Source organism: Mollisia scopiformis (genome assembly GCF_001500285.1).
Source record: "Mollisia scopiformis unplaced genomic scaffold LY89scaffold_7, whole genome shotgun sequence".
Lineage (NCBI taxonomy): Eukaryota > Fungi > Ascomycota > Leotiomycetes > Helotiales > Mollisiaceae > Mollisia > Mollisia scopiformis.
Genome location: NW_017263587.1, coordinates 1025080 through 1049441, shown reverse-complemented (window position 1 = coordinate 1049441; position 24362 = coordinate 1025080). Strand labels below are relative to the sequence as shown.

The following is a 24362-nucleotide window of genomic DNA, read 5'->3' as shown; positions in this document are numbered from 1 at the left end:
CATCGACTCGCATAACAGTCACGGTTGATTATTCAAGCGGGGCGAAGAAAAGGAGTGAATGTGATGAAGCGATTCCGAACTCGAGTTTATACGTCTAAAACCGAGAGCCAACTCTCAGCCACCCAGGCGATCCACCATGGGGGCAACTCCGTGTTTCCAGACGTTGCAACACATCGAGATCTGTGCAGATGGAAAATTTAATCGACATACCTGTTTTGGGAAGCCATTCTGGTCAAATGTACAGATTACGACTAGGCTGGCGTTCGGAATACTTGTAGAGAGTGGTGAATTTCCACTGCGGGGTATCGCAAAGAAAATCGTAGATCGTTCTGAACACTAGAAATCAGTCATCATATTCTATTAATTGTCCTGTTGGACGCTCGCGCATCGATGATACATACATCTTCTCCTCAGATCGGTCATGAATGGACGGTACTGAAGTCGAGACGCTTGGCCGCGATCGAACAAGCGGAGCGAGTCGGTTCACCGTTAACGTTTGTCGAAGGACGCGAATTATGCGGAACTCTAAAAGTCCAGCGGGGTCGAATGCCCTCTCGACAGCCCAGCAGAAGTTGGTCTGCGTCGAAGGAGGAACTCTTTGGGGCGCGTTGGACGTCGTCGTCGCGTTGTTGGAATTATCAGTATCGAGATCGAGGATTCGGGTCTCGAAGGATTCAGTTTGGGAAGGGAAGGGTCGTTAGTGCGGTCCGGCCTCGCGCTAACGGTAACGGGACGTAGCGATCTGGCGCTGGAGCTCCTCCTTGCCTCACAAGCAACAAGCACTGTTGGGTACGCTGGAGCTGACTCTCAAACTAACAAATCACAGCCCGAGCAAGGAAAGGGGGGCGGAGGAGGGAGAAAAAGAGGGGCAGAGAGGATGCACTTGTGAGTTTGAGATAGAGGCAAATGCAAATCCAGAGACAGGACAGCAAGTAAGTACAGGCAGGACATGCAGTCAGACACGGGATACAGCATTCATCTGTGTGAGTGTGTGTGAGTGTCCTTCTACGGGTCGTCGAGCTCGACTCCAGATTCACGGTTGACGCTGCTGCTGCTGCTGCTGCTACTGCTGCCACAGCTATCTTACACAACGTGAAAAAAGAGCCCTGCCGGAAATGACGCTCAGATGGCTGGGAATACTTTCTAGCATGCGACCGATTATCTAAGACGGCGGCTGCACTCAAGATTTCAAATTTCAGTGATATGGGTTGTCTTTCTCTGTCACAGCCGCCGGAATAGTTCATGCCTCAACCTGCGTACCGGTTTCAGCGCGAACCCCCTTTTACTTCGCTCCGTAGGGAGGGGAGGGGGGTTCAAGCGAAGAACAGTATTTAAATGCACGTCTCTTCCTTCGCCAGTGCCCAAACATCTCCCAAGCCATTCGGTCTGCAGTTCAGGGTGAGAAGTTCGAACGCAACTGTAGGACGGGAACCGGTGCTGGGCCATGACTGGGTGGAAACGTTCCGGCGGCAAACTAGGCAAGAGCGCCATGCCGTCCAACGTGAAACATCAGCGCGCAGCTGGGGGCAGGAATATCCTTTGTTTCTAATGAGCGGAGTCAACGTCGCAGGACCCAGCCGCACGGCCCTGACTTGTTTTTGATTTCTGTTTCTGCGCTGGTGCATTGCGCATGTGAGTGGCTTTTCTTTCTTATTCTACCTAGGTACTTTGTAATCATTTTGTCGTCATGCAACAATGTTTCCAAGTGCATCGTTATGTCCGTGATAAATTGTCTGTGGTGCAACCTGCACTCTTTCTTCTGGAGACATCACCGAAGGTTTGGCAGTGTAAGGCTGAGAGGACATTGGGGTTCAATCTGCATAGTGCACGTGTCTTGCATTGCATACAAAGAGGAAAATTACTTTGACATATGCTTTTGATACTCTTCAATAATCTATAACATGCCAGAATAAGTTCTGAGTAATACACAATCGCAAAACCCTTCAAGATTTCTTATCTGACGGCCTTTCTGAAGATTTAAGGAAGAAAACGTAGCTAGCGGACAGGGACTTCTGCTTCTTGACCTTCGAACGCGGGTAATTCCTTCTCGACATCAGCCCAAACCTTTTCACCCTCAACCAGGGATTTGATAGCAGCCAGGATCGTTGCTTCGTCGGCCCGAACTTGCTTCGTGGAGTCACGATCTCGCAATGTGTACGTCTTATCCTGAACGCTTTGGAAGTCGATTGTGATACCAAGGGGTGTACCCAATTCATCATTTCGGCTATATCGCTTGCCAATTGAGGCTGAAGAGTCGTCAACTCGGCTGGACACACCAAGCTTGCGGAGCTTGAGTGACAGGTACTTGACCAGAGGCTTGAAGCTCTCGTGGCCGGAGAGAGGGACAAGGAGGACTTTCGTGGGTGCGACAGTGGGAGGGAATGAAAGGACCTGCGTACTGTTAGCATCGACTTACAAAATATGGGACATGTCTACTTACACAACGTGCCTCATCGCCACCATCGCTGCCACGAGTCCAATAGTTGTGCTCAATTAGCGAATAGATGATTCTCCCAATACCGAACGATGGCTCGATGACATTAGGCGTGTACTCTCGTGTGTTCTCCGTTCGTGTTCGGCGTTCAATAGTGATCAGATCCTTGCTGATCTCAACCTTGCCATTCCCAACACCTTCAACGTCAACGGTGATTTTACCATCGGCCTTCAGATCTTGAGCTAGGGCTTCTCGTTGTTCTTGAGTCAGCGCCTCAACAGCAGCCTCGATTGTCTTGCCATCCTTCTTGAAATGAGGACCGAATTTCTTTTTGTCCAGTTCCACTTGCCATTCCTCGACGGTGATAGGTTGAGCGAGTCTCTCTCTAACCATTAATGAGGCACCAGTCTTCTTTGCGTGGACTGTAAGATCATATGCGCTTCTGTCTGCACAACCAACACACTCAATCCAGCCGTAGCTGGTCAGAAGCTCAGCATCCCAACAATCGGCTGCGTAATGTGCCATCTCATTTGCCATGTGTTGTCTGAAGCGGATCTTGGTTTGGTCAACACCGATCTTCTCCAAGAACAGATGAATTCGAGCCAAAAAGTAGCCCAGGGTCTCATTGTCCACAGTGCCATCAGCAACAGCTTTACCAATGGCTACCTTCTGGACATGTGTTTGACCAGCCAGTTGCGTGTGACGGTTCAAAAGCACAAGCTCCACATCCTTGACCTCGTCAAATCGATGATGTTGCTTGCCACCTTGAGGATCGACATAATGCTCAATCTCAGCCATCAAGAATTCACGGACACGAAGGAGACCAGACCGAGGCGAGATCTCATTTCGATAGGACTTGCCGATAGAAGCAGAAGCGAATGGCATTTGTTGTTGATTGAAGTCGAGGAGTTTTGCAAAGTTGACGAATTGGCCTTGTGCAGTCTCAGGTCTGAGGTAACCAGGCAAGTTACTGCTTGGGCCAATAGCTGTCTGGAACATGAGGTTGAAAGCTACAGGTGGGGTAGGGAGGACACCAGTAGCGGGGTTCTTCAGATCATATTTGGTGATCAGCTCACCCAACTCGGGACCACCATAGTTGTCAATCTACATTAAGTCAGTTTCTTAATCTCCCGCCAATCTCAAGTTAGGGTACCTTGGCCAAGATTTCCTCATACTCCTTGACAACCGCGTCATCAAGCTTGATAGCCTCAGTGCCTTTGACCTTCTTCTTTTTCTTTTTGGGGTCCTCTTCCTTCTCCTCGACTTTAACACCTCTTGCCTCCTTATCGCCCTTCAGCCGTGCCTCGAGGATCTCCTCAACGAAGTGATCTGCCCGAATAATATCGCCGTTCTTTGGGTCTTTGCACATCCAATCCGCAAACTTGTCCACGTGCCCACTTGTCTTCAAGACTTCAGCAGGTGTGAGAGCCGGGCAATCCACCTCCAACATATCCTCCTCCAAGACGAAGTGTTTGCGCCATGTATCAATAATGTTGGACAGCAGAGCACAACCAGGAGGGCCGTAATCATACAAGCCAGCAACACCGCCGTAGATTTCGAACGAGGGAGTGTAGAACATGCGCCGCCGCAGCATGGAGTCCATGACTGGGCGATCGAGGGGCTGGCCCTTTAAAGTGGTGGTCGACATGGTGGGCTCCTTCTTGTTTTGGAATTTGGGTAGTTGATATTTGTTAACTTGTGTGGTTGCTGAAAAGCTTCGTGCGGTAATTCTTTTCGAGAACGTTTGTCGAGTGCGTGCAGTTCGTGCGAAGCTGCAGAAGGATCGCATTCACTTAAGACTCATCCAATTGAGGTCTGAGTCACTCAATCGCAGACACTTGGGAGGAAACTCGGACGGTTGTTTTCTGGTTTCGAAAAGAGTCATCCAGCATTCAATTTGCCAGCCTTGGAGCGGCCGCATGCCCCACTTTTTATTTTCTTGAGAGTTCAAAGTTCTCGACTGGTATTTTCGCTATGTTCAACCAACCCCGCAACGAATATTACAATGGGATCCAAGAAGGTCAAACCGCTTTCTTCGAAAGCGTCCCTTCCTTTCAAGGTTGGGAACAAACTTAAACGCCAAGACCTCGGTGTCAAACAGAAGAAAGCTCGCGATGCGCTCCGCCGAGATGAGCGATTCAAGAGGAAACGAGAGGAGGACAGAGATCCTGAGCTCAGAAGAGAACGATTAGCACGGAACGTGCCGATGACCATCGATAAGAAGCGTGTCTGGGATGATGTGGAAGGTGATGGACTGGGTGTCAGTGTGGACGTAGAACAATTGAAGAGGCGGCGGGTAGAAGAAGCAGAAGCTGCAGAGCAAGAGCCTTTGGTAGAGGATCAGGAAGAGGAAGACGATGATGCAGACAGCATGTTAGACTCTGGATCCGATGAAGAGGAGGAGGATGAAGAAAAGGCTTCTAAACAACGACCACGAGCAGCCTCAAATGCGCCCTCCACTACCAGCACAAATCTCGACCTTACTCCCTCTTCACTCGCACTCAAATTTCCAACACTGTTCTCAGATACACCACCTCCAGTTCCGAAAGTCCTTCTTACGACCTCACTAAACTCAACTCTCCATAACGAAGCCCATCTCCTCTGCACGCTCTTCCCAAACAGCACTTACGTCCCCCGCTCTTCCCACCGATACGGGCACAAATTCTCTCTGCGAGAAATTAGCAAATTCGCTGCGAATCGCAACTATACATCTGTAGTCCTTCTAAAAGAGGACTCCAAGAAGCCAACTGGGTTGACCATCGTCCATCTCCCAGACGGTCCATCCTGTCACTTCTCAATTGCCAATTGGGTCGAAGGCAAAAAGTTACCCGGACATGGAAATCCCACAAACCACTACCCAGAATTGATACTCAACAACTTTCGCACTCCGTTAGGTCTGTTAACAGCAAGATTATTCTTGACTCTATTTCCACCACAGCCAGAATTACAGGGTAGACAAGTCGTCACGTTACACAATCAAAGAGATTATATTTTCGTACGACGACATCGATATGTGTTTCGCGAGAAAAGGGAGACGGAAAAGAGTGTCATCGGACCTGACGGGAAGGCAGTTCAGGGTGTTGAGGGTATCAGAGCTGGATTACAGGAATTGGGACCTAGGTTTACCCTCAAGCTGAGGAGAGTGGACAAAGGCATTGGCAGAGCGGGCAGTGAAGGCGAAGATGCCGTTCAATGGCAATGGAAGGCGCATATGGAGAAACAGAGGACGAGATTCAATCTGTAGACAATATCAAAATTCCGCAAGACCTTCTTGTCCCATGTTCTTATTTCCATAGATCACCTATTATACCCTCAAAAATCAAGCGAGAAGAAATTGATTGGTAGTAAAAACGTACAAATGGAATTTGCTGCTGTGAGCTAAATGCTATATACTGGTAAAGATCAGTGGTATCCAATCCCTCTATCCTCTACCTCATACAAGTAAGTGTCCAAGACAAAGTCTCAAGAACCCCAAAAACAACCGAAACGCCCCCCACGCTCCCAAAAATGCAACCCAAAACCCCTCTCCCTCTTTTCTCCGTCAAGCACTCTCCTTCCACAAAATCAAGGAGCACGACAATAATCATAACTCCGATACCCCCTCCCCCTCATCCACTGACTCTGCCTCTCCAACCCCAACGGATCCACATCCCGATTACTCTTCAAAAACCCCGTCTCAAACGGATGCACATTCGTCCCAAAATACTCCCCATCAAACAACACATCGCGATTCTCCGCACAGCTCACTCCCTCCTCGTAGCTCCGCATCCCATGGTACGCGGCCATCATAGCATCGACCTTGTACCCCTCGGCCCTGATCAGCGACGTCGAGGAGATTTCTGCCGCGACGGCAGAGTCCCAGGTGTGGAAGCACGCGTTGATGCCGGGTGCTTGATGCACGCGGGATGTTTCCGGGGACGGCGTTTTGGCGGCTGCTTCTTTGTTTTTGGGGGGTGGGAGCAGGATCGGGTGCGTGGAGATGTAGTCTAGTGCTGATTGGGGCGGGAAGAGGAGCGTTTCGAGGCCGGTGAGATCGGTGGCCCAGATCATGGATTGGATGTGGAAGGTTGGCCAGCAGTTGGCGGTCATTCCTACGAGCTGTGGTGGTTCGATTAGTGAGTGTTTAGGAGGAGGGGGAAGGGGATGTACATACCTTGACTTCGTCGGTTATTTTCGACAGGTACATGTCGCTCCAGCAAGCGTTGGACCAGTAGGGCATGAAGGGGCCGCGGAGGCTGGCGTTCATCATTATGAAGCGCTTGTAGCCTTTGTATAGGTCGTTTGTGGTCAGAACTTCGGCGTAAGCGCCTAAGTCGTAGCAATCGTTGGGTCGTTGGACGACTCGGATGTTGTCTTCTTGTGGAATCAAAGAGCCGGCAGTAGTCTCGCCGTTGAGGATGAAGATAAAGTCGGCGGCATCGTGGAGGCCGTGTTCAATGAAGAACTTGAGGTTGACTAAGGAAGTGCCTTCTTCTGAATCGGCGTAGGCGTAGAGGATTAGGGGACGCTCGGAAACTGGTTTGCTTTCTTCGGCTGCGGGTTCAGTTGGTGCTATTATAACGTCTGCTGCTGAACCTTCAGTTGGTGATTCCGTGGGATTTGATATCGATGTCTCGAGTCCTGCTCCATTTGTGGGTTGTGGACTTGATTCCAAACTTGTATTTGTATCCTTTCAAAGTCAGTCTGTTGTCCATGAGACTATTATGATGAAAAACTTACAACTGTTGACCTCAATGAGGGCATATCCAATGACAAAAGCGACCATACTATAAACAAAACTACAATCGTAATAACAAACGGCGTCTTGAGCTGTCCAGACACTCCGCCCTTCATGTTTCCTGAAGGCTTTTGTACAACACCCATTTCTATTCCAAGTCGTCGATGGTAAAGTTAGATGCTGCCCAGACTTTGGGGAAGTATCAAGTATATATCAGAGATGATAGATTCCAGCTGCTCAGCCCACTCCAAAAGGCTTCTTCTCGGCTTCGTAGACACTTCGCGTCTCTGCTCCACAGTGGGGTCCTGTCCACAGCCTTATAATCTGTGCCCGTCGATCATATACAGACGCGGTCCTGGGGCTGAATGGATATTAAATAACAACACGGCGATACTGCTCAACAGTGATTGTATAAAGAAACAAATTTATGAGTTATAGAAGAGGAGATATCTTGAAGGAGGGCATGCTCTGACTGGGATCTGTCGATCCTTGCGCAGTGTCCCGCTGAAGTACGCAACTAAGGTCAGATCAGAAGTGGACACAACTCAGATGATGGCTTCAGACGAAGATATCGGCAGCTGAAGAAGAGAAACTAAAGGTGCAATGGTTGGCGTATACTGAAGACCAACGTTGTACGTGCACGAACATAACATCCCGCCGCAGGGCTGCCATCAATCGAGGCCCAAAGATCCCATTCCGAATCTTCAACATACGAATCACCGTCCCCATAGCTCTCACCTCATGCAAGTTGGGCCGTGAGAAACACAACCGCAGGGTTTCTGCTGGGACGAATGTTTGGAGGCGTCCAGGAGAGCGTTGCGTGTGCAAACTCGGAGATGATCCATCAAGGCAGGGTCTCCCCGAAGTGGGCAGAGCTGACCTCGTAGCCATCGAAGACAAAAAGACTTCCACACGTGCTATTCATGAGGTGTAATTGGCTCGATAGGAGGTATCTGGAGCCGTTTCGAGACAAGGTCTGTGAGGGTGACGAGGCCCGCTCCACTACCCGCGAAAGCTGTTCCAGGTTGGTGGGAGAGTCTTTGACACAGTCCACCAGTGATGATGAATGGCAGCACACTTGTGGCTTGACTTGTCGATGTGCGGCAATTAAAAAACAAAACATAAACTTTTCGTGCACCAGCTCGATGCCATTTTGCGTGATCTGGAATCTCATCTCCAGATGGGAGGAAGAAAGGAGTGGCCGGCATTTGGCGGATCTGCTTGGTCCGGCCGGGAAATTTTTCTCACGTTCCGAGTCAAGAACGACAATCTCTACCGGCACACTTCGTATTCAAGCTTCAAATTGTCCGCCCTGCGCAATCTGTAAGAGGGAATTTTGAAATTTTCAAAGTGACATCCAACATCCCTGGCTACCGTTATCCAACCCACACGGAAAATGACAAAAATAAGCATTTCCCCTCGTGTCAGCAAGGAGGGGGCCAAGATGCTGATTTCCCAGTTCCGGAGACGATCAAACAGCGCACCTCGTTATCGCTATTCTTGGATATTGGACGGTGATCACACACGCGATATTCGCAGTCTCATGAACGGGTGATCCGATGGAACAAAAAGGTGCAAACTGCCACTTGACAATTGGATGGTCGAGAAAGCCACAGGTTCTCTTTCGTCTGTTTTTCTGCTCGGGAAATCTTCAAACGCTTCCGTAAGGTTCATGACAGTTGTTGCTGCAGAGTCTGTCACTGTTTGTTTCAACTGCGAACTTTGCTCTGGGTGCTAAGCCGCGCTGCAACACGTTCCACGTCACTCTGCCCAGGCTCGCCATTGGATGTCTGAGTACGAGGGCTATTCATTTTATGGTCTAATCACGTGTGGGTGCATAGAAGAGGTTGATCTCGGGAGTGCTCTGAAGCCAGAAGGTAGATTTATAGTATTATGTGTTAATTGGATGTATATGATTTAAAAATGCTCATTTAGTGATAGCATTTCAGGAGCATTGCACAAAGTTTATCAGACCTGCCTATATTCCCATTTCATTTATTCGCAAAAGTTCTCGCTCATCTCCATATTCTATAATTGTTGAATAGTTCTTGCGCAGATACAACTCTGTTGACGTTTCCTTGTCTATAAATTTTTGCTATTTGTACTACCTAGGTACACTCTGCCAATGCGTTTTATACTAAGCTTTCCAAGGTTGTTGTCCCGTGTAGGACCTCCCACTTCCTCCCCACATCCCTTTGTTGCCTAAACCCACAGGTGCAAGATGCTCGAAGCCTGTTTTGAAAATATCAGAGCCTTCTATCACATCAAACCAGCATCTTGACACATTTTGTGTCCACGATGGAAATTTCAATGGTCACGTGGTATCATGAAATTCGAATGCGACCGTTTACTCATTTCAGTCGAGCTCAATCAAGAGAATATCTACGATCCAATAGCCGTACACAACTATGTTACTTTATCGCGTTTTCATTCCATCATAATTACTCAATGTCGGGAAGTTGAAGGTAGATGGGATTTGAATCCCATTCACTCTCCTCCAAAATGAAAGGAAGGGGCGACTGAATTTTAAGTTTAAAGGCCTGCTTTTGTTGCACATCGCAAAATACATGGCAGTTCCCCGTGAAAAATCAGGTGATTTCTTGCAATATTTCCAATGTACGAAAGTTCCTTCCCGTCTTATCGACCGAGAATGTCTGTTGCATGTCGCAAAAATCGAGAAAATGTCTCTTCCCCGTGGAAAATCAGCTGATATCTTGTAGTATTTCTGTCTACGAGAGCTCCTTCCCATCGTTATTGACTTTGGGTTTTCTGTTGCATGTCGCAAAATTCGAGAAAAATGCCTTTTCCCCGTGGAAAATCAGGTGATATGGAGCGGTTTTTGCAGGATGAAAAGAGAAGGAGCGAGTAGATATAGAGTTTGGCACCTTGTTGTACTTTACAGTCGCTTATTAAATTGGTTCGATCAAGGGCTTTCGTTGATCAGAATGCATAAGCGCAGTTCAAAAATATATTGGGAGGTCTATAAGTCTTCAATATTGCTTTTGATGCCCAGTCTCTTTTGTTGCTTATCGCAGTGTCCCACACGAAACCGCAGATTGGGGATCCCCTGCGGACCAGGTAGCTTGGCGTCCCGTGCTGCTACATGAACCGAATAAGTCTCAATATTCTATCACTGAATCAACTATTCAGTGTGGAGATCCAATTCAACTTGGTTTGTGATGGTTTCATGGTCTGTGCTGAGAATAGAAAATTGTTGAGCTGGATACAACCATACAGCAAAGTCAATACATATGAGATTACTGTTGACGCTGATATATCTTAGGAACGGTTCCTGTTTCTGGGCGTTCCACATACTAACGATATGACATCTGACACAAGCACAACTTCAGCCCTATGGACATTGTGACACCTGATGCCAGACACAACATGTGGCATGTTCGAGAGGCTCAAATACAGAATTAGTGGCATATCCTTCCCGTTGGCTAGGATTGCTTTCGAATCTCAAACTTGAGATCATATATACGGACATTATCTCAGCTATGAATGAAAGCTAGGATCGAAATATCATATCTCTCAAGAAGAATTCTCGAGGTGTCGTGGCGAGAAAAAGAAAAGATTACCCCTGAATCGCTTAAAAGCTTGGCATACCCTGCAGGCATCTTGATGCCGCTAAGAAAAGCTTGATTTACCTTCTCATGTCGAACATCAGGAGACCTTCAACAACAAACAAAGATGGCGATTCTTTGCTCATTCAAGGCCTTCCGTCCACATCATCTCGCCTTCAGCAGTCCTCGGTATATAGTATCATCCTGTGAATATCATGACACATCGACAGCAAATTTTCATTTCACCGCCTCTTTGCTCAACGGGAATTTTCCATGAGGGATTTTGGGTGTCAAATTTCCAAGAGATGGGGCTGAGCTACCACGAGGGCACCGTAGTGCCACTGCACCAAACGTAACTACAATCGCGGGGCACTATGCATTTTTATATGAGCGATTAATGTTACACAGGTAAAGTAGCCTCGGACAGTGCGATACCCCTCAATCTATCCGTTTGGCGTTGAGATCGAGCTTTGGTTCATTTCCCTTGCAGGATCTTGAGGTTCTCGACTGGGCGGGAATGTCATTGGTCACTAGATCTACAGGAAATATTGACTGAAGATGGCCGTTTGAATAATGGCAGTTCTTGGTAGCTTAGGATAGGAACGCATGTCATGGTCCGAATGAGCCTTAACTATCCGGTAGGCACTGTTGGAAGTTTCCATTACGCTCTTTCTTTCCTTTATTAGCTTCTGTTCATCGCGCCTCCCCATCTCTTGTTTTCCTTTTCTTCCACTTCGTCCATCAAACCCTTCACTCTACCATATCGCGTTCCTTCAGTGTTTTCTCCTACCTATTCTCGCAGGCGGTTCCGCCAATTTTGAATACCTCCTTCTCCTCTTATCTCAGAATATCAACTAGACAAGCCACCATGGCTGAAAAAGTAGAATTCGAATCCGCAGACCTACGAGATGAGGAGGTGTTCCATCCAGAGCCACGACCAGGAGCCAGAATCAGATTTGGTAGTCGTGATGAAGAGTCCGGCCGGAACAGATCTCGAGACCGAAATGGCCTAACACGGACAACTACCAACGCATCTATTCAATCAACGGCAAGCAGCAGACAGAGACGATATTCAGTCGACCCTTCTACTGCCCTGCCAATTACTTTTCGTACCGTTTCATACGCGATCGAAGAGACAAAAGAGAAACAAAGAGTCGAGGCGGTCAAAGTCAAGAAGGATGCAGCCACAGAGTTTGGTGATTTGGAATGGCATACATGGTCAATCAAAGAGGTTGAAAATTGTCTCGAGACATCGATCAACCAAGGTCTGTCATCAGAGCAAGTTGTGAGGAAACAAAAAGAATTCGGCAAAAATGCGCCCTCCAAACCGCCCAGCGACCTTTTCTCACGTCTGATTGGATACATGTTTGGCGGTTTTGGATCTGTACTTCTGATCGGTGGGATATTGGTTACAATTACATACAAGCCACTTGGAGAACCTGCCCCAGCTTTGGCGCTGGCTATTGTCTTGTATGCAGTTTTTGTCATTCAAACTCTCTTCAATGGCTGGCAGGATTGGTCATCTTCAAGGTAAGTTTCATATCCATCAAATAAAAATGTTGTACTGACTTCGCCAGGACCATGGCTTCAATCTCTGGAATGCTTCCCGATAATTGTTTCGTCCTTCGAGATGGCAATAGGGTCGAATAGACCGCTGCCAACTTGGTACCTGGAGATATTCTCTATATCAAGTCTGGCAACAAATTGCCTGCGGATGTTCGATTCGTCGAGGTCTCATCAGATGCCAAATTCGACCGATCGATCCTGACTGGAGAGTCGCAACCAGTTGCCGGATCTGTTGACTACACCGACAAGAACTATCTCGAGACTCAGAATATTGGAATGCAGGGTACCCACTGTATTTCTGGCAGTGCGATTGGTATTACGGTCAACACTGGCGACAAAACTGTCTTCGGCAAAATTGCCAAATTGACCAATACACCAAAGACCTCCATGACTACGCTCCAGAAGGAGATTCTAAGATTCATTATCATCATCTGTTCCTTGATGCTTTTCTTCAATATCGTGGTCATCATTTGCTGGAGTGCCTGGCTTCGACATGACCACCCGAATTGGATCAGTGCTGCTGGACTTATTGTTGACATTGTTACTGTGGCGGTTGCCTTCATTCCTGAGGGTCTACCAATTGCGCTCACGGCATCTTTGACGATCACTGCAAATATCATGAAGAGCAACGAAGTTCTATGCAAATCTCTGAAGACTGTTGAAACTTTGGGAGCGGTGTCCGTTATCTGCTCTGACAAGACTGGCACTTTGACGAAGGTAAGTCTGGCTAACTTCATGGTCCTGTCTAGAGATGCTGATCATACCTGTAGAACCAAATGTTTGCCACAGAATGTTCAATTGCAGATAAGAAAATGACACCGGAGGAGGCAAGAGACCGGATGATTAGGTCAGAAAAGGAAGCCAGCAATAACGCCATCTCCCAACTTCGATCATGTGCCGGTCTCTGCAATGCTGGAGAATTCGATGCAGCCACCAACCATTTACCACTGCCACTGCGAAAGATTGCCGGAGACGCAACCGACCAAGCAGTGCTGAGACTGTCGGAAAGCTTCGGTCCAGTCCACGAGCTACAAGTTCTGTGGAAGAAGACTTTCGAATTAGCATTCAACAGCAAGAATAAGTTCATGATTCGCACGCTTGCTCTTGCCGATCCTGCAGGTTTGGATGTGGCTCTTGCTCCGAGCGAGGCAAACGCATGGACCGACAACCATCTTCTCCTGATGATTAAGGGTGCACCAGACATTATTGTCGAACGCTGCACAACTTACGTTGGTGAAGATGGCGAGGTCCATCCTCTTGATAATACCATGAAAACTGTCATCGAAGATATCAAAAATCAATGGTCGAGCCAAGGCAAGCGAATTATCCTTCTTGCAAGAAAGATTCTTCCAAGTCATCAGTCTATCCACAATCCCGAGCACAACACATTCGAGGCGGAGGTTACACAACAAGCTAGCAGCGATCTCACACTCATCGGTCTTGTGGGAATTGTCGATCCTCCACGAGACGAGATCCCAGAAGTTGTGCGCATTCTGCGTCGTGCCGGCATCCGAATCTTCATGGTTACAGGTGATTTCAAGCTCACGGCCCAGGCCATTGCTATCGAATGCGGTATCATTAGCAATCCTCCCGCTATGGTCCATGACATTTCAATGCTGTCCAGAAATGCGGTTGATCAACCTGCAATCAGTAGAGACGTGGATGATAGTGATATCGAGAAGTTCGGCGGAGCATCCACGTCGATTACTCTGAGTGGACCTGAACTGATTACCTTGAACGACAACCAGTGGGATCAACTTTGCGGATATGACGAGATCGTGTTTGCGAGAACAACTCCAGAGCAGAAATTGAGGATTGTGAAAGGTAAGTCACGCATTGAACATACCTAAGATTCAAGACTAACATCCTCTAGAATTCCAAAAGAGAGAAAATATCGTTGGTATGACAGGTGATGGCGTCAATGATGCTCCTTCTCTGAAAGCCGCCGATATTGGTATTGCCCTTGGGAGCGAATCCGACATCGCCATCGAAGCCGCCGATATGGTCTTACTCAATAGCTTTGGAGCTATTGTCGAGGCTGTCAAGTACGGTCGTGTCGTTTTCGATAACCTTAAGAAGACGATTATCTATCTTCTCCCAGCTGGAACCTTCTCCGATTTTTGGCCAATCTTTACGAATGTCATCTTCGGCCTTCCTCAGATTCTCAGTTCATTCTTGATGATCATGATCTGTTGTTTGACAGATTGTGCTGCTGCGACTGTTCTCGCTTATGAAAAGCCTGAAGCGGATGTATTGCTGAGACGACCGAGAAATGTCAAGAAAGATAAATTGGTGGACTAGAAGCTTTTGTTCCATGCCTATTTCTTCCTCGGGATTCAGGAGTCGCTCTGTTCCTTTGCGATGGCTTATTGGTATGCTCAACGCAAGGGTGTCCATTTCTCAGCTCTCTGGCTCGGTTACGGTGTATATCCTCCAAGCTATGACCCAGGACATGTGGCCAAAGTTCTTTCAGAGGCTTCGTCAATATATTTCGTGAACCTTGTAATTATGCAATGGTTTAACCTTCTGGCCACACGAACAAGAAGGCTCTCAATCTTCCAACAACCACCAGCATTCAACAAAGCGACGCAGAATCTCTGGATCTTCCCGGCGATCCTCTTCGCCCTGGTCGTTATCTTCATCTTCTTGTATATCCCAGGTCTCAACACGGCGATCAATTCAAGCCCGATTCCAGTGGAGTATTTCTTTTTCCCAATCGCGTTTGGGTTGTGGTTGTTGCTGGCGGATGAGACGAGGAAGTGGTGGATCAGAAAGTATCCGAAGGGATTGTTGGCTAAGATTGCTTGGTGACGGGATTTTGGATTTGGGTTCAGTATGCATAGCAAGGCGTTGAAAATAGTGGAAATGGTGGTTTTTTGATTTTTTGAACGGAGAGTGTGTTGCATGGGTAGGAGTTGTCGATAGGGAGGTACTGGATAGAAAAAGAGGTGCTGTAGAGAAGGCATAGAATTAGACTTCATGACAGTATGAATTACGACTCACCCATGGCTTCAAGCATCCAACAACATCAGTGTGGCCCTCTCGTTTTCTCTCTTTTCCTGCTCCTTTTTGATTGCCCTCTAGTTTAGCTAACTAGGCACCATCTCGTACCATAGAAACTCAAGCCAGACTTACCTACACCCTGTCAACAACAACCCAGCATTTCACGCCTCTCCCCACTGAAAAAGCAGTAACTCAAATTTACAAAATAAACAAATATCATCGGCCCGAATCTACTTCCTCCAAATAAACGGAAGGAAAAGGGGGTTTGAAGTTCGGCACGTGAGACGGGCGTTAGTGTACCTAGGGAATGGCTCGCTTAATTGTGTGGAGGTCAGTTTAACCTCACTTCACTTTATCTCTTGGCGTGAAGAGAAGGTCTGGTTCGCGAGCGTGGAGGTCAGTTTAATCTCATTTCGTCTCTTGGTGTGAGGGCGAGAAAAGGTTTTGAGTTTGGAGCTTTTGGGGAGTTTGGGGACTTCGCATGCTGGGGAATTTGGGAAGGGATGAGAGGGGTATGGGAGAGTGGTGGTTTGGAAGGGAGGAGGAAAGAGTGGAAGCAGGAGGAGGGGAAGTCGAGTGATTTCGTTTGGGTATCTTGATGATGATCATAGTGAAGTGCTGTTGTTTGGAGGAAATTGAATGTTAGAGCATGTTTCTTTTAGAAAGGCTGAGAAGAGGCGAGAGGGGTGTGGTGAGATTTGGCCTGGAAGGAGAAGGGAGAGAATAACGATGAGCAGGGAGAGTCGAGTGATCTGCTCCATGCGGCGTATGTGAGCTTTAGTCTTCATTCCATGCTGATGGATGTTGAGTGTATCAGACAGCTGGTTCAAGCAGCCCAGACCTTCTGATCGTTCTGATAGAAGAGGTTTGAGGACGGTAAGGAGGGACCACGCCTAGTGGCTTGTTGCCTGAAGCCGATTCTGGTGACCGTGGGCAATTGCGTTATGTTATGCTGCTTCGTTAATCTGCGAGAATGCATTGAATTGTTGGTAAATGCCGAGTACGCGAGTCTATAATGAAGTCTTGTCGAACATGGTGGAAACTTGGAGAAATGGAGTTGAAGAGGTTTGGATTCCTGTATATAGAGCCATTGAGAAGCTTGTCGAAACCAAACTTGTCTCACTCGATGCGCTTATACTAGTATTTCGCAAATCATCATATATCGAGACTTTCACGTCCAAGTCTCCTGCAGGAGCTGGATTCTCGAAGTTCGTGTTTCGTTGAGTAAGATGACCGGCAGCCTAGGTACCGCGTGAGATATACTTAGACACCGATCTAATGTTGAAGTCACGCTAGCTATCACCTTTGCGAAGTCTTCCTCTTTGGGATGGTGCGCTTGTTTTTGCGATAGCTCTCAAGCGCTCCATCGTCATAATTTGCAAACCTTCCAAGAAATCTTCTTATCTTCTTCTTCGACCCAAAATCCATCACTTTCAGCAACGAAGTCGCACAAGAGCATACCAATTAGCTGCCATACGATATAGTTCTCCTTTACACTCTGCATATCCTTTGTCATCTTTAAGATCGCACATCCTCTGCGCAATCTTTAAAGCCTTCATAATGATACCCTCGAACGTTCCGAGACTTCCAAACGAGCTCTGGATCAACATCGTCAAGCAGGTCCCAAGAGCTGATCTCCCAAATCTCTCCCGTACCTCAAAGCAACTTCATGAAGTGACAGAGGAGCTCCTTTACAGCGAGTTTGAGACGGCTCGTCGTACTCCACGATATGGAACGACCCCGTCTTTCAAGAAAGTCTTCACACGATTTCTGCGTACCATTCTCGAGAGACCAAGTCTGGCGAAGCTTGTCAAGCATGTTACCATCCGCTTTCCGATGGACCTTCGCAAAGGCTTACCTACGGGCTCTGACATGTCCTTTATCACATCGGACCAAAAATCTTGGCTGCGACATGAGATGCGCGCTATCGACGCGGGCACCTGGGAAACAGCCTTTTACGGTCATAATCCCCTGGATTGGTTAGTTCCCTAGACCATCTTGAAGAATTTTCCTCTTCTTATAACGAACGAACATGTGTATAACTTGTACTGATTGACGTAGGTTTGACGCTGCCGTTGCTTTCTTGATCCATCTGTTCTCTAGAAGTGTCGAATCTGTTACCCTCCTCAACCAGCGTCTGTCCCGGTATCATCACACAAATGCAGTTCTACGAAGAGCTGCCATACTTCAGAAGCAGATGGTTGAAGGTGCCGCGTTGTCTCATTTGAGATCGGTCCGCATTTGGAGCTGTAAGAGCCTCTCAGAGCCGAGCGTGAATATCATCGTACCGTTTCTGCGTCTAGACTCTGTGAAAGAACTTGTGTGCCACAAGACTCAGGGTAGCTTAGCTTCACCAGCATTGAGCGCTCCTTCACAGCCGTGGAGCTCGCTCTCTGACATTCAATCTATTGAGTTCAGAAATAATCAAAATTCAATAGTGGAACTGGCAGCTTTGTTCCGATCATTCAAGGCGCTGAAGCGGCTTGGGTGGGTTGACCGAGCTGAAGATATTAGCGAGCTATTGAGTATAATTAGTGTTAATACGAGACTTCAAGCCAATCTTGAGGAACTCATTTTCGATCAACGGGAAGAATTCTGTTGGTTCGAACCACTTCCTGTTTATAACTTGAGCCGGCTCACAGCATTGAAGATCCTTGCGATCGATTACATGTCCTGGACCCCCCAAGATTTGTGTGGACCAACCACTCGGACAATTGAAGTCTTCGTTGCATCTCTACCATCGTCATTGGAGCGCCTAAAGATTTCAAGATGCCGAGGAGGCTATGCTCTTTATGGAGTTGAACATATTGTCAGCTACAAAAAGACGACACTTCCTAATCTCAAGCAACTCACGTTCGGCTTCGACGATGCAGACTGGTGCTCGGCTACTTCACAAATGCTGGTAGATAGTGCCTCGAGATGTTCCAGGGAGTTGGGAATCACGTTCTCAGCCGTCTATGAGAAGATTGGCCGTGTAGGAAGTCGCGGAGAGCCGTGAGGGTAACAGACGGCATATGGGTCTCGAATTTTGCCCCCGTCGGCTGGTTGTTGAATGAAGTTGAGGAATTTGACACGAATAGACTAGGAAAAGATTTGGAATGGGACTTTCCTGACCTTAGTTCTTATTCATATGGGAGATCGAACTCAATACGTTGAGCATAGCTCAGTCTAGAAGACTCAAACTACGAAGAGAGTATCTACAATGTAATACAAGTTTTGCCATCTCACGAGAAGCTATCATCTTTGACCTCTGAACGTGAACTGATATTAGCGACTTTCCTTTGCTCTTTGCTGTCCGTAATACGGAACCGAATTTGTCCAGATCGCCCAACATTTTATGATCTGTGGTTGTGTAGTACAGTAAAGCCGAGTTTGGATGGACCATAACCTTGAAAGTTGACAAAATTAAACCTGTGGGCAATGGGAAAACAAGATTGGAGTTTGCTCTTAGCCATGCAAATGAAATTGAATAGCTTGCGTAGCCAGGGGTCTTGCTTTAAAGTATTGGCAGTACCAGATATGAAGATGAACAGATACATTGACATGCTTACCATAATTGTAGGAAGTTGGGACATTGTCAAAACTTACAGACTTGAACTAGAGTCTCTTCACGTGCTTAACCCATGAAATATTCAGGTGAATCGGAGATCTATCTTCCTAGGTAACTAAGATTTCTTTGCGCAATTATTCGCGACCCCACCTCTTTCCTCCCACAACAAGTCCACCTCTTCCTCCCAGAACAAACCCACCTCTTGCTACCAGAACAAATCCACCTCTTCCTCTCACAACAAGTATCTCGAGCCCATTACACCAGGCACCTTCAATAATAACTCTAATTCGAAGACCACGCGGAAAGATTAAGATTGAATCCGACAACACCCCGGTCTCAATCAATCAAGCGCAAAACGACACTTTCCATCCATCTGCGTCTTGTTCTCTAACAAACCTCCTCCTTCCTCAACCCAACGATCTTCAACTGCGCAAGTCTTCCGATATCAACAGTGATCGCAGCCATGCCTCCAAGCCTACCGTCAGAGCTCTGGCTTGAAATCATCACACTCCTTCCAAGAGCAGACCTCCCGAATCTAGCGAGAGTCTCCAAGACTTTGTACGACTTGACTGTGGAGCCGCTCTATCAAAATGTGGATCTCACGAACCAATGGAATTCCCACAAAGCTACCGAGTCCTTCTTCTGGACTGCGATCAAGAGACCGGGATTGCTGCGCCTTGTGAAGCAGGTGACATTTCAAATTCTGACGGATCCTTGGCTAGATAATGGCGCCACTCTCATTTACCATCCGGATGCATTGAAAGAGTACCGTTGGATTCAAGATCTAATGATCACCTTTACTTCTAGCCCAAGTCAAGCAAAGGAGTGGTGTTCTGCGCTATTCGAAGACGAAAATTATCTGCCTGTCTTCGACTTTCTGGTTTGTATGATGTCATGGAGCTTAGAGTCACTCACCGTATACGATTACGGCAGAATATCGAAGTACAAAGATCATTATCTCCCGGGCGCCCTCCTTCGAACCACACAGCAGCCACAAAGTGACATGGACCATCCCTATCCATTCTCTCGCTTGCAAGAGGTGAAGCTTTACCGGGAGACCTTCAAGAGTACCTTCCAGAGTATCGACTCGATTATACCATTTCTGGAACTGAAATCCTTGAAGCGATTTGTTGGTCAGAAATTTATCTTCAACGATTCGTCTCCGCTTAATAATGAGCTCACGACATTTTATGTGGAGTCACTTGAACTCTGGGATTGCAAATTGCCGAAAGTACCCTTTCTTCAGTCTTTCAAGGCTCTGAAGACGTTCAAATATACTTCCCAATTCGAATGGATGCCATGCTTTGCTGACATCATGCGGGTTGATCTTAGAATCAGAGAAAGTCTTCAAGAAATCGTCTTTGACGACAGGATTGAAGAGTGTATTGAAGGCCACCAGTGCCCACTCGATCTCACTAGTTTTAAGGTATTGACGAGCCTGGAGCTATCTTCATATTCGTCGGTTGGGAGCCCTAGATGGCGCCTGTTTGAATACGACGCAGATTCTTCGCCCATATTTACTTCTCAACAAATACAGGGCTTCATTACTAGGTTGCCAAGATCACTGCAATACCTAAAGATTACCGATTGTATCTACGAGATTATTCCTTGAATATCGAGTTTTGTTGATAACAAAGATGGTTGCCTTGAAAATATCAAGTGCCTGACCCTGGCCTTTAGTAGAGGGGAATGGGGGGAGTTGATCTCGGGTGAACGCCAGGAGCAAATCAATGAAGCTAGGGGAGTTGCAAATAGTAGAGGCGTAAAGCTTGTGCTTTTGGAAGAATAACGTACATACATGGTCTATTCTGACAGCAGTCAAGGTGGTGGAGAGGCGAGCTTATTAAATTGGATTACTGGAGATTTCGAATTAGGAAGTAGCCTAGGAAGCTTGGCAATCAGTTGACCCGAAAAATGAGCGCTGCTTCTTTGTCTCAAAGGCTAGGTTGTCTAGACTCTGTTAGCTGTAGAAGAATACAAAAGTCATCGGAGAACTTGCAAATTATCGATCTATGTGATTTTCATGCTCTGTATAGTAAGCCGCGTAATGAATCATTGTACTGTACTGTACATGACTTACAAAACTCAATTGTCCACTTCAAGACCGAAAATTGAACTCGGAATATTCTTTCAACTCATCATTATCACCGCAGTGAGCTACTCATCTTCGGACCTTCGGACGTGTATTAGGAGGAGGTATTGACTAGTGCCTTTCGCCTTATTACCTACCTAGGTACTTAAGTTTTGTTCGAGCGAACTTCTGACCCATCTTCCTCCAACACTTACAACTCTCAACGCTTTTTGAGAACGTATCGCTTTGAACGCGTTCGGGACCAGATTGCACTACTAGTAACTCCGCACTTAATTATCCTAAGCTAAATCATAGGACAATCGATGACGCTACAATTCGAAGCTTTAATACGATTATATTTCTCTTGAGCGTGCAAGTAGTCACTCGTTTGATTAGCGATAAGAATAGGAATTATCTAGAGGGCATCATACTACTAGGGACGTACGTGTGCCCTTTTCAACATACCGTGCCAGATATCTTTGACTACTGCTGCTGGGCTTAGGTATGCAATTGTCGCTGCTGCATTCTTCGTCTACCCCGACGATGCCACTGTTTCACCCGCCGCAAATGCCTTGACGAACCTGTTTATACGAAGTTGATCCATTGAGTTGGAGAGGGAGCGGTATATCATATCAGCAAGGTCTTGACATTTCAGCATTCAAAATAGTGGTATAGGATGTGTGGTATAGCAATAAGGGGAAAAGCCTGTTGACGTTACAGACTGGCAAGATCAGATGGTCCTGGTTGTAAGTAACTTTTTACGCGAAATAACAATTCATGTATGAACCTATGGGGACTTCTAATTCTTCCAAATTGAAGTGCCGAAAATGGTGAAGTAAATGTCTCTGTGGGAGAACCCGATCAGTCTGTCGCGTGCAACACTACCAGAAGTGACTACAATGGAGGCCTAAACTGATACACCGCAAGGCTGGAGTAACTTAACACTGCGCCCTTGTCTCAGATCCTGAAGTTCAGGGTTGGAATTTCTAGAAAATGTCATATCTACTCTCCCCGTGACCGTACCTTAAGCCCTAAATCTATCACGTCACCTCTCTGTCACTTAGATACAATTAGAAACTTGACAATGGATCCGTGTCCCCTGGTAAAGACATACTCTCACTCCAGCCCCATGTTCTACTTAATCCTTTACTTTTACTACCTACTCAAAGTAGCTCCCCTGCGAGTGACCCGGAGGGTTGTTCAACTCAACCTTTTGGAAACGAGCAGTTCGATTTGACTTTCCGCCTTCAGCGTGTCCCGAGGCGCCTTTATTCGTGGAGAAATGTTGCTTGAGCGCACGAACATTGAGCTGCTGATACTGGCAAACCCTGCTCTTTCTGGTACTTGTTAGCCGCACTACAGTCATGGTGGTAAGCGTGACGAAGCACGGCAGCGATGAAACTGGTTGTATAGGACTGAAGGGTATGCATGGCGGTAGAACGAAGTAGGTGAGAGAGGAGTGGAAACTCCGGGTGTGGTAATGGGTATTAAGCGGGCGTCTGTGATGCTGTGACCGCGCCTTCTGAATTAGGTGAAGGGTCCCTTTGAAGGAACATGTTGCCGTCAGGTGTAGATGAAGCATTCCTTTGTACAGGGTTGTTAACGTCGGGAGTAGATGAATGATTCCCTTCCAGAGGAATGTTGCTATCGGGAGTAGGCTGGGGCACCCTTTTTCGCAGCTTATACCATAACATAGAGCCAATACACGTCAGAAGGAGAAACGTGGTTACAATAGCCATGATGGTTCTGCCCGGGTTTCCCAAGAATTGATCATCAATGCGTTGGATAGACCATGGGTAGCACGACGACTTAACGGTGATGTACACTCCGAGGCCTAGGTAGAGGAAAGGTATCACCATACTCATATACCTCTTCACTAGACGCACGACACGCTTCTGGCCCATGATCAGCCAGGCAACGAGACACCACACCCCCATCAAAATATAGTATACGACGACGTATACCGCTATCTCTGCCCCTTTTGCTTGAGAAAACAGTGGTATATATGTCCCAATGTTATCTCCCCCATTCATCAACGTGATGACGGCAACTTTCAGTATGGCCTTCATCCCGGCGATTTTGGATTTCCCCGGGTCTTCTTCCTCCACTGGGAAGAGAAGGTCGAAGAACTTCCAGACTCCTAGGAGGATAGGCAATAGACCAAGGAAACCAATGGGTTCAGAGGGAAGGACCAGTGCGACACCGAAGCCAATCATGCTAATAGTGATGATTATCGTGAGTCCAAGGTATTGGCCGATAGTAATCTTGAGGGGAGTCACAGTCTTGCTGCTGGCTGCTTCAGCAAAGAAGGTGACCAAGACGAACATGTCGTCGATATTGGTGATAGCGAAGGTACTGCACGCAGTTCCCACCGATTTCCCGAACTGCATGATGGCGAGTAGAGCAGAGCAGTGATAGCTGATCCTAGTGTAGGGGAGTGGTATTGACGGGCGACAGTCGTGGGCTGAGTACTGGGAGTTGGGCTACTAGACTCGTGGGTTGGAGGGGGTAAGAAAGAGGTCCCTGGGGTAAGAGAATTGTGTTTCGGGTGGCAGTGTTCCTGACACGGAAATAGCAATTGGGAGGATGTTGGGAGGATGTTGGGAGGATGTTGTGAGGATGTTGTGAGGCTGTGGAAGATTGCTTGATCGATAGAAGATTGCCTTATTGCAAAAGTTCGGCGAGGGCTTCGACTAGAGACTAGAATTGGTCAGGAAAACCTATTTTGCGAGGATCTGGTGGATATCAATAGATACCAATAGATAGGAAGAACTGGCATGGACACCCAGATCAACACCACGGGAGCACACCAAAAGATCCTTTATTGTGCTTGATCGAGGAAGACAACGACTAGACGAATGGAAAGTGCGAGATCTACTCTCGAACAGAGATCTTGTAGGACTTGAAATTAGTAACAGGAAGGGAAATGCGAAGGTAGCAACACTTCTGGTGGGCACCAGGCTGCCAAGACGCTATTCTCGTGTGGGCATAGCTTTGTCCTTCTTGAGCTTTCACCGAGAACCTTGTCGTTGTGATATTTCCGTTATCAGCCGTCAGTAAATCCGAGAACCGCTGAGACAGATTAAGATTATTATCAAATAGAAAGTAGAGTCTGACGGTGAAAATTTAAGAGGAATATGGCTGTAATCGAAAGGCTATGTTTTAAGTTGCGACACGAGTTACAACGCCATTCCATTCGATAGTAAGGGTGAGATAACACAAGGTGAGCTGCGATAGACGGGCTGGGGATGGGAGAGAAGACCAGAGGTTGCGAAAGGGGCGATGAACTTATATTTGAGGGTGCGGCTCGCCGTTTCCAGACAACAATCATCACGGGACCATATCGTATCCTCGAACTTCTTTATTGCTTTCATTCTAAATCTCAACATCTGTACTATAATGTCTATCATAATTCGTCCCAACTTAATGATAAACTCACGACTCTTTATGCTAGA

At 47.1% G+C, this 24362-nt stretch overlaps 7 protein-coding genes across 7 annotated transcripts; 4 read left to right on the top strand and 3 right to left on the bottom strand.

Annotated features, from left to right (window-relative positions):
- Nucleotides 1–1861: 1861 nt before the first annotated feature.
- Nucleotides 1862–4291, bottom strand: LY89DRAFT_682819 (glycyl-tRNA synthetase). Its single transcript, XM_018214575.1, has 3 exons — nt 3588–4291; nt 2441–3538; nt 1862–2391 (listed from the first exon to the last, which is right to left on the bottom strand). Exons 1-3 carry the CDS (start codon nt 4080–4082, stop codon nt 1996–1998), a joined length of 1989 nt encoding a protein of 662 aa, XP_018074367.1. The 5' UTR covers nt 4083–4291; the 3' UTR covers nt 1862–1995.
- Nucleotides 4292–4418: 127 nt separating this feature from the next.
- LY89DRAFT_779878 (Brix-domain-containing protein) lies at nt 4419–5776 on the top strand. Its single transcript, XM_018222337.1, has one exon. The coding sequence runs from the start codon at nt 4440–4442 to the stop codon at nt 5676–5678; it is 1239 nt and encodes a 412-aa protein (XP_018074366.1). The 5' UTR covers nt 4419–4439; the 3' UTR covers nt 5679–5776.
- Nucleotides 5777–5998: 222 nt separating this feature from the next.
- On the bottom strand, nt 5999–7297 carry LY89DRAFT_695594 (uncharacterized protein; the record flags this gene model as incomplete). Its single annotated transcript, XM_018216773.1, has 3 exons — nt 5999–6532; nt 6588–7103; nt 7154–7297. 3 exons carry the CDS (start codon nt 7295–7297, stop codon nt 5999–6001), a joined length of 1194 nt encoding a protein of 397 aa, XP_018074365.1.
- A 4288-nt stretch (nt 7298–11585) lies between these two features.
- On the top strand, nt 11586–15094 carry LY89DRAFT_695593 (P-type ATPase-like protein; the record flags this gene model as incomplete). Its single annotated transcript, XM_018216772.1, has 6 exons — nt 11586–12247; nt 12295–12337; nt 12368–13000; nt 13054–14107; nt 14157–14533; nt 14585–15094. The coding sequence occupies 6 exons, from the start codon at nt 11586–11588 to the stop codon at nt 15092–15094; spliced, it is 3279 nt and encodes a 1092-aa protein (XP_018074364.1).
- Nucleotides 15095–16846: 1752 nt separating this feature from the next.
- LY89DRAFT_666837 (uncharacterized protein) lies at nt 16847–18284 on the top strand (the record flags this gene model as incomplete). Its single annotated transcript, XM_018212939.1, has 2 exons — nt 16847–17265; nt 17348–18284. The coding sequence occupies 2 exons, from the start codon at nt 16847–16849 to the stop codon at nt 18282–18284; spliced, it is 1356 nt and encodes a 451-aa protein (XP_018074363.1).
- Nucleotides 18285–18917: 633 nt separating this feature from the next.
- On the top strand, nt 18918–20828 carry LY89DRAFT_468518 (uncharacterized protein). The gene has a single exon (XM_018207741.1). It carries the CDS (start codon nt 19300–19302, stop codon nt 20446–20448), a length of 1149 nt encoding a protein of 382 aa, XP_018074362.1. The 5' UTR covers nt 18918–19299; the 3' UTR covers nt 20449–20828.
- A 1566-nt stretch (nt 20829–22394) lies between these two features.
- LY89DRAFT_666835 (uncharacterized protein) lies at nt 22395–23297 on the bottom strand (the record flags this gene model as incomplete). The annotated part of the gene is made up of 1 exon (XM_018212938.1): nt 22395–23297. The coding sequence occupies one exon, from the start codon at nt 23295–23297 to the stop codon at nt 22395–22397; it is 903 nt and encodes a 300-aa protein (XP_018074361.1).
- Between the last annotated feature and the right edge of the window lie 1065 nt (nt 23298–24362).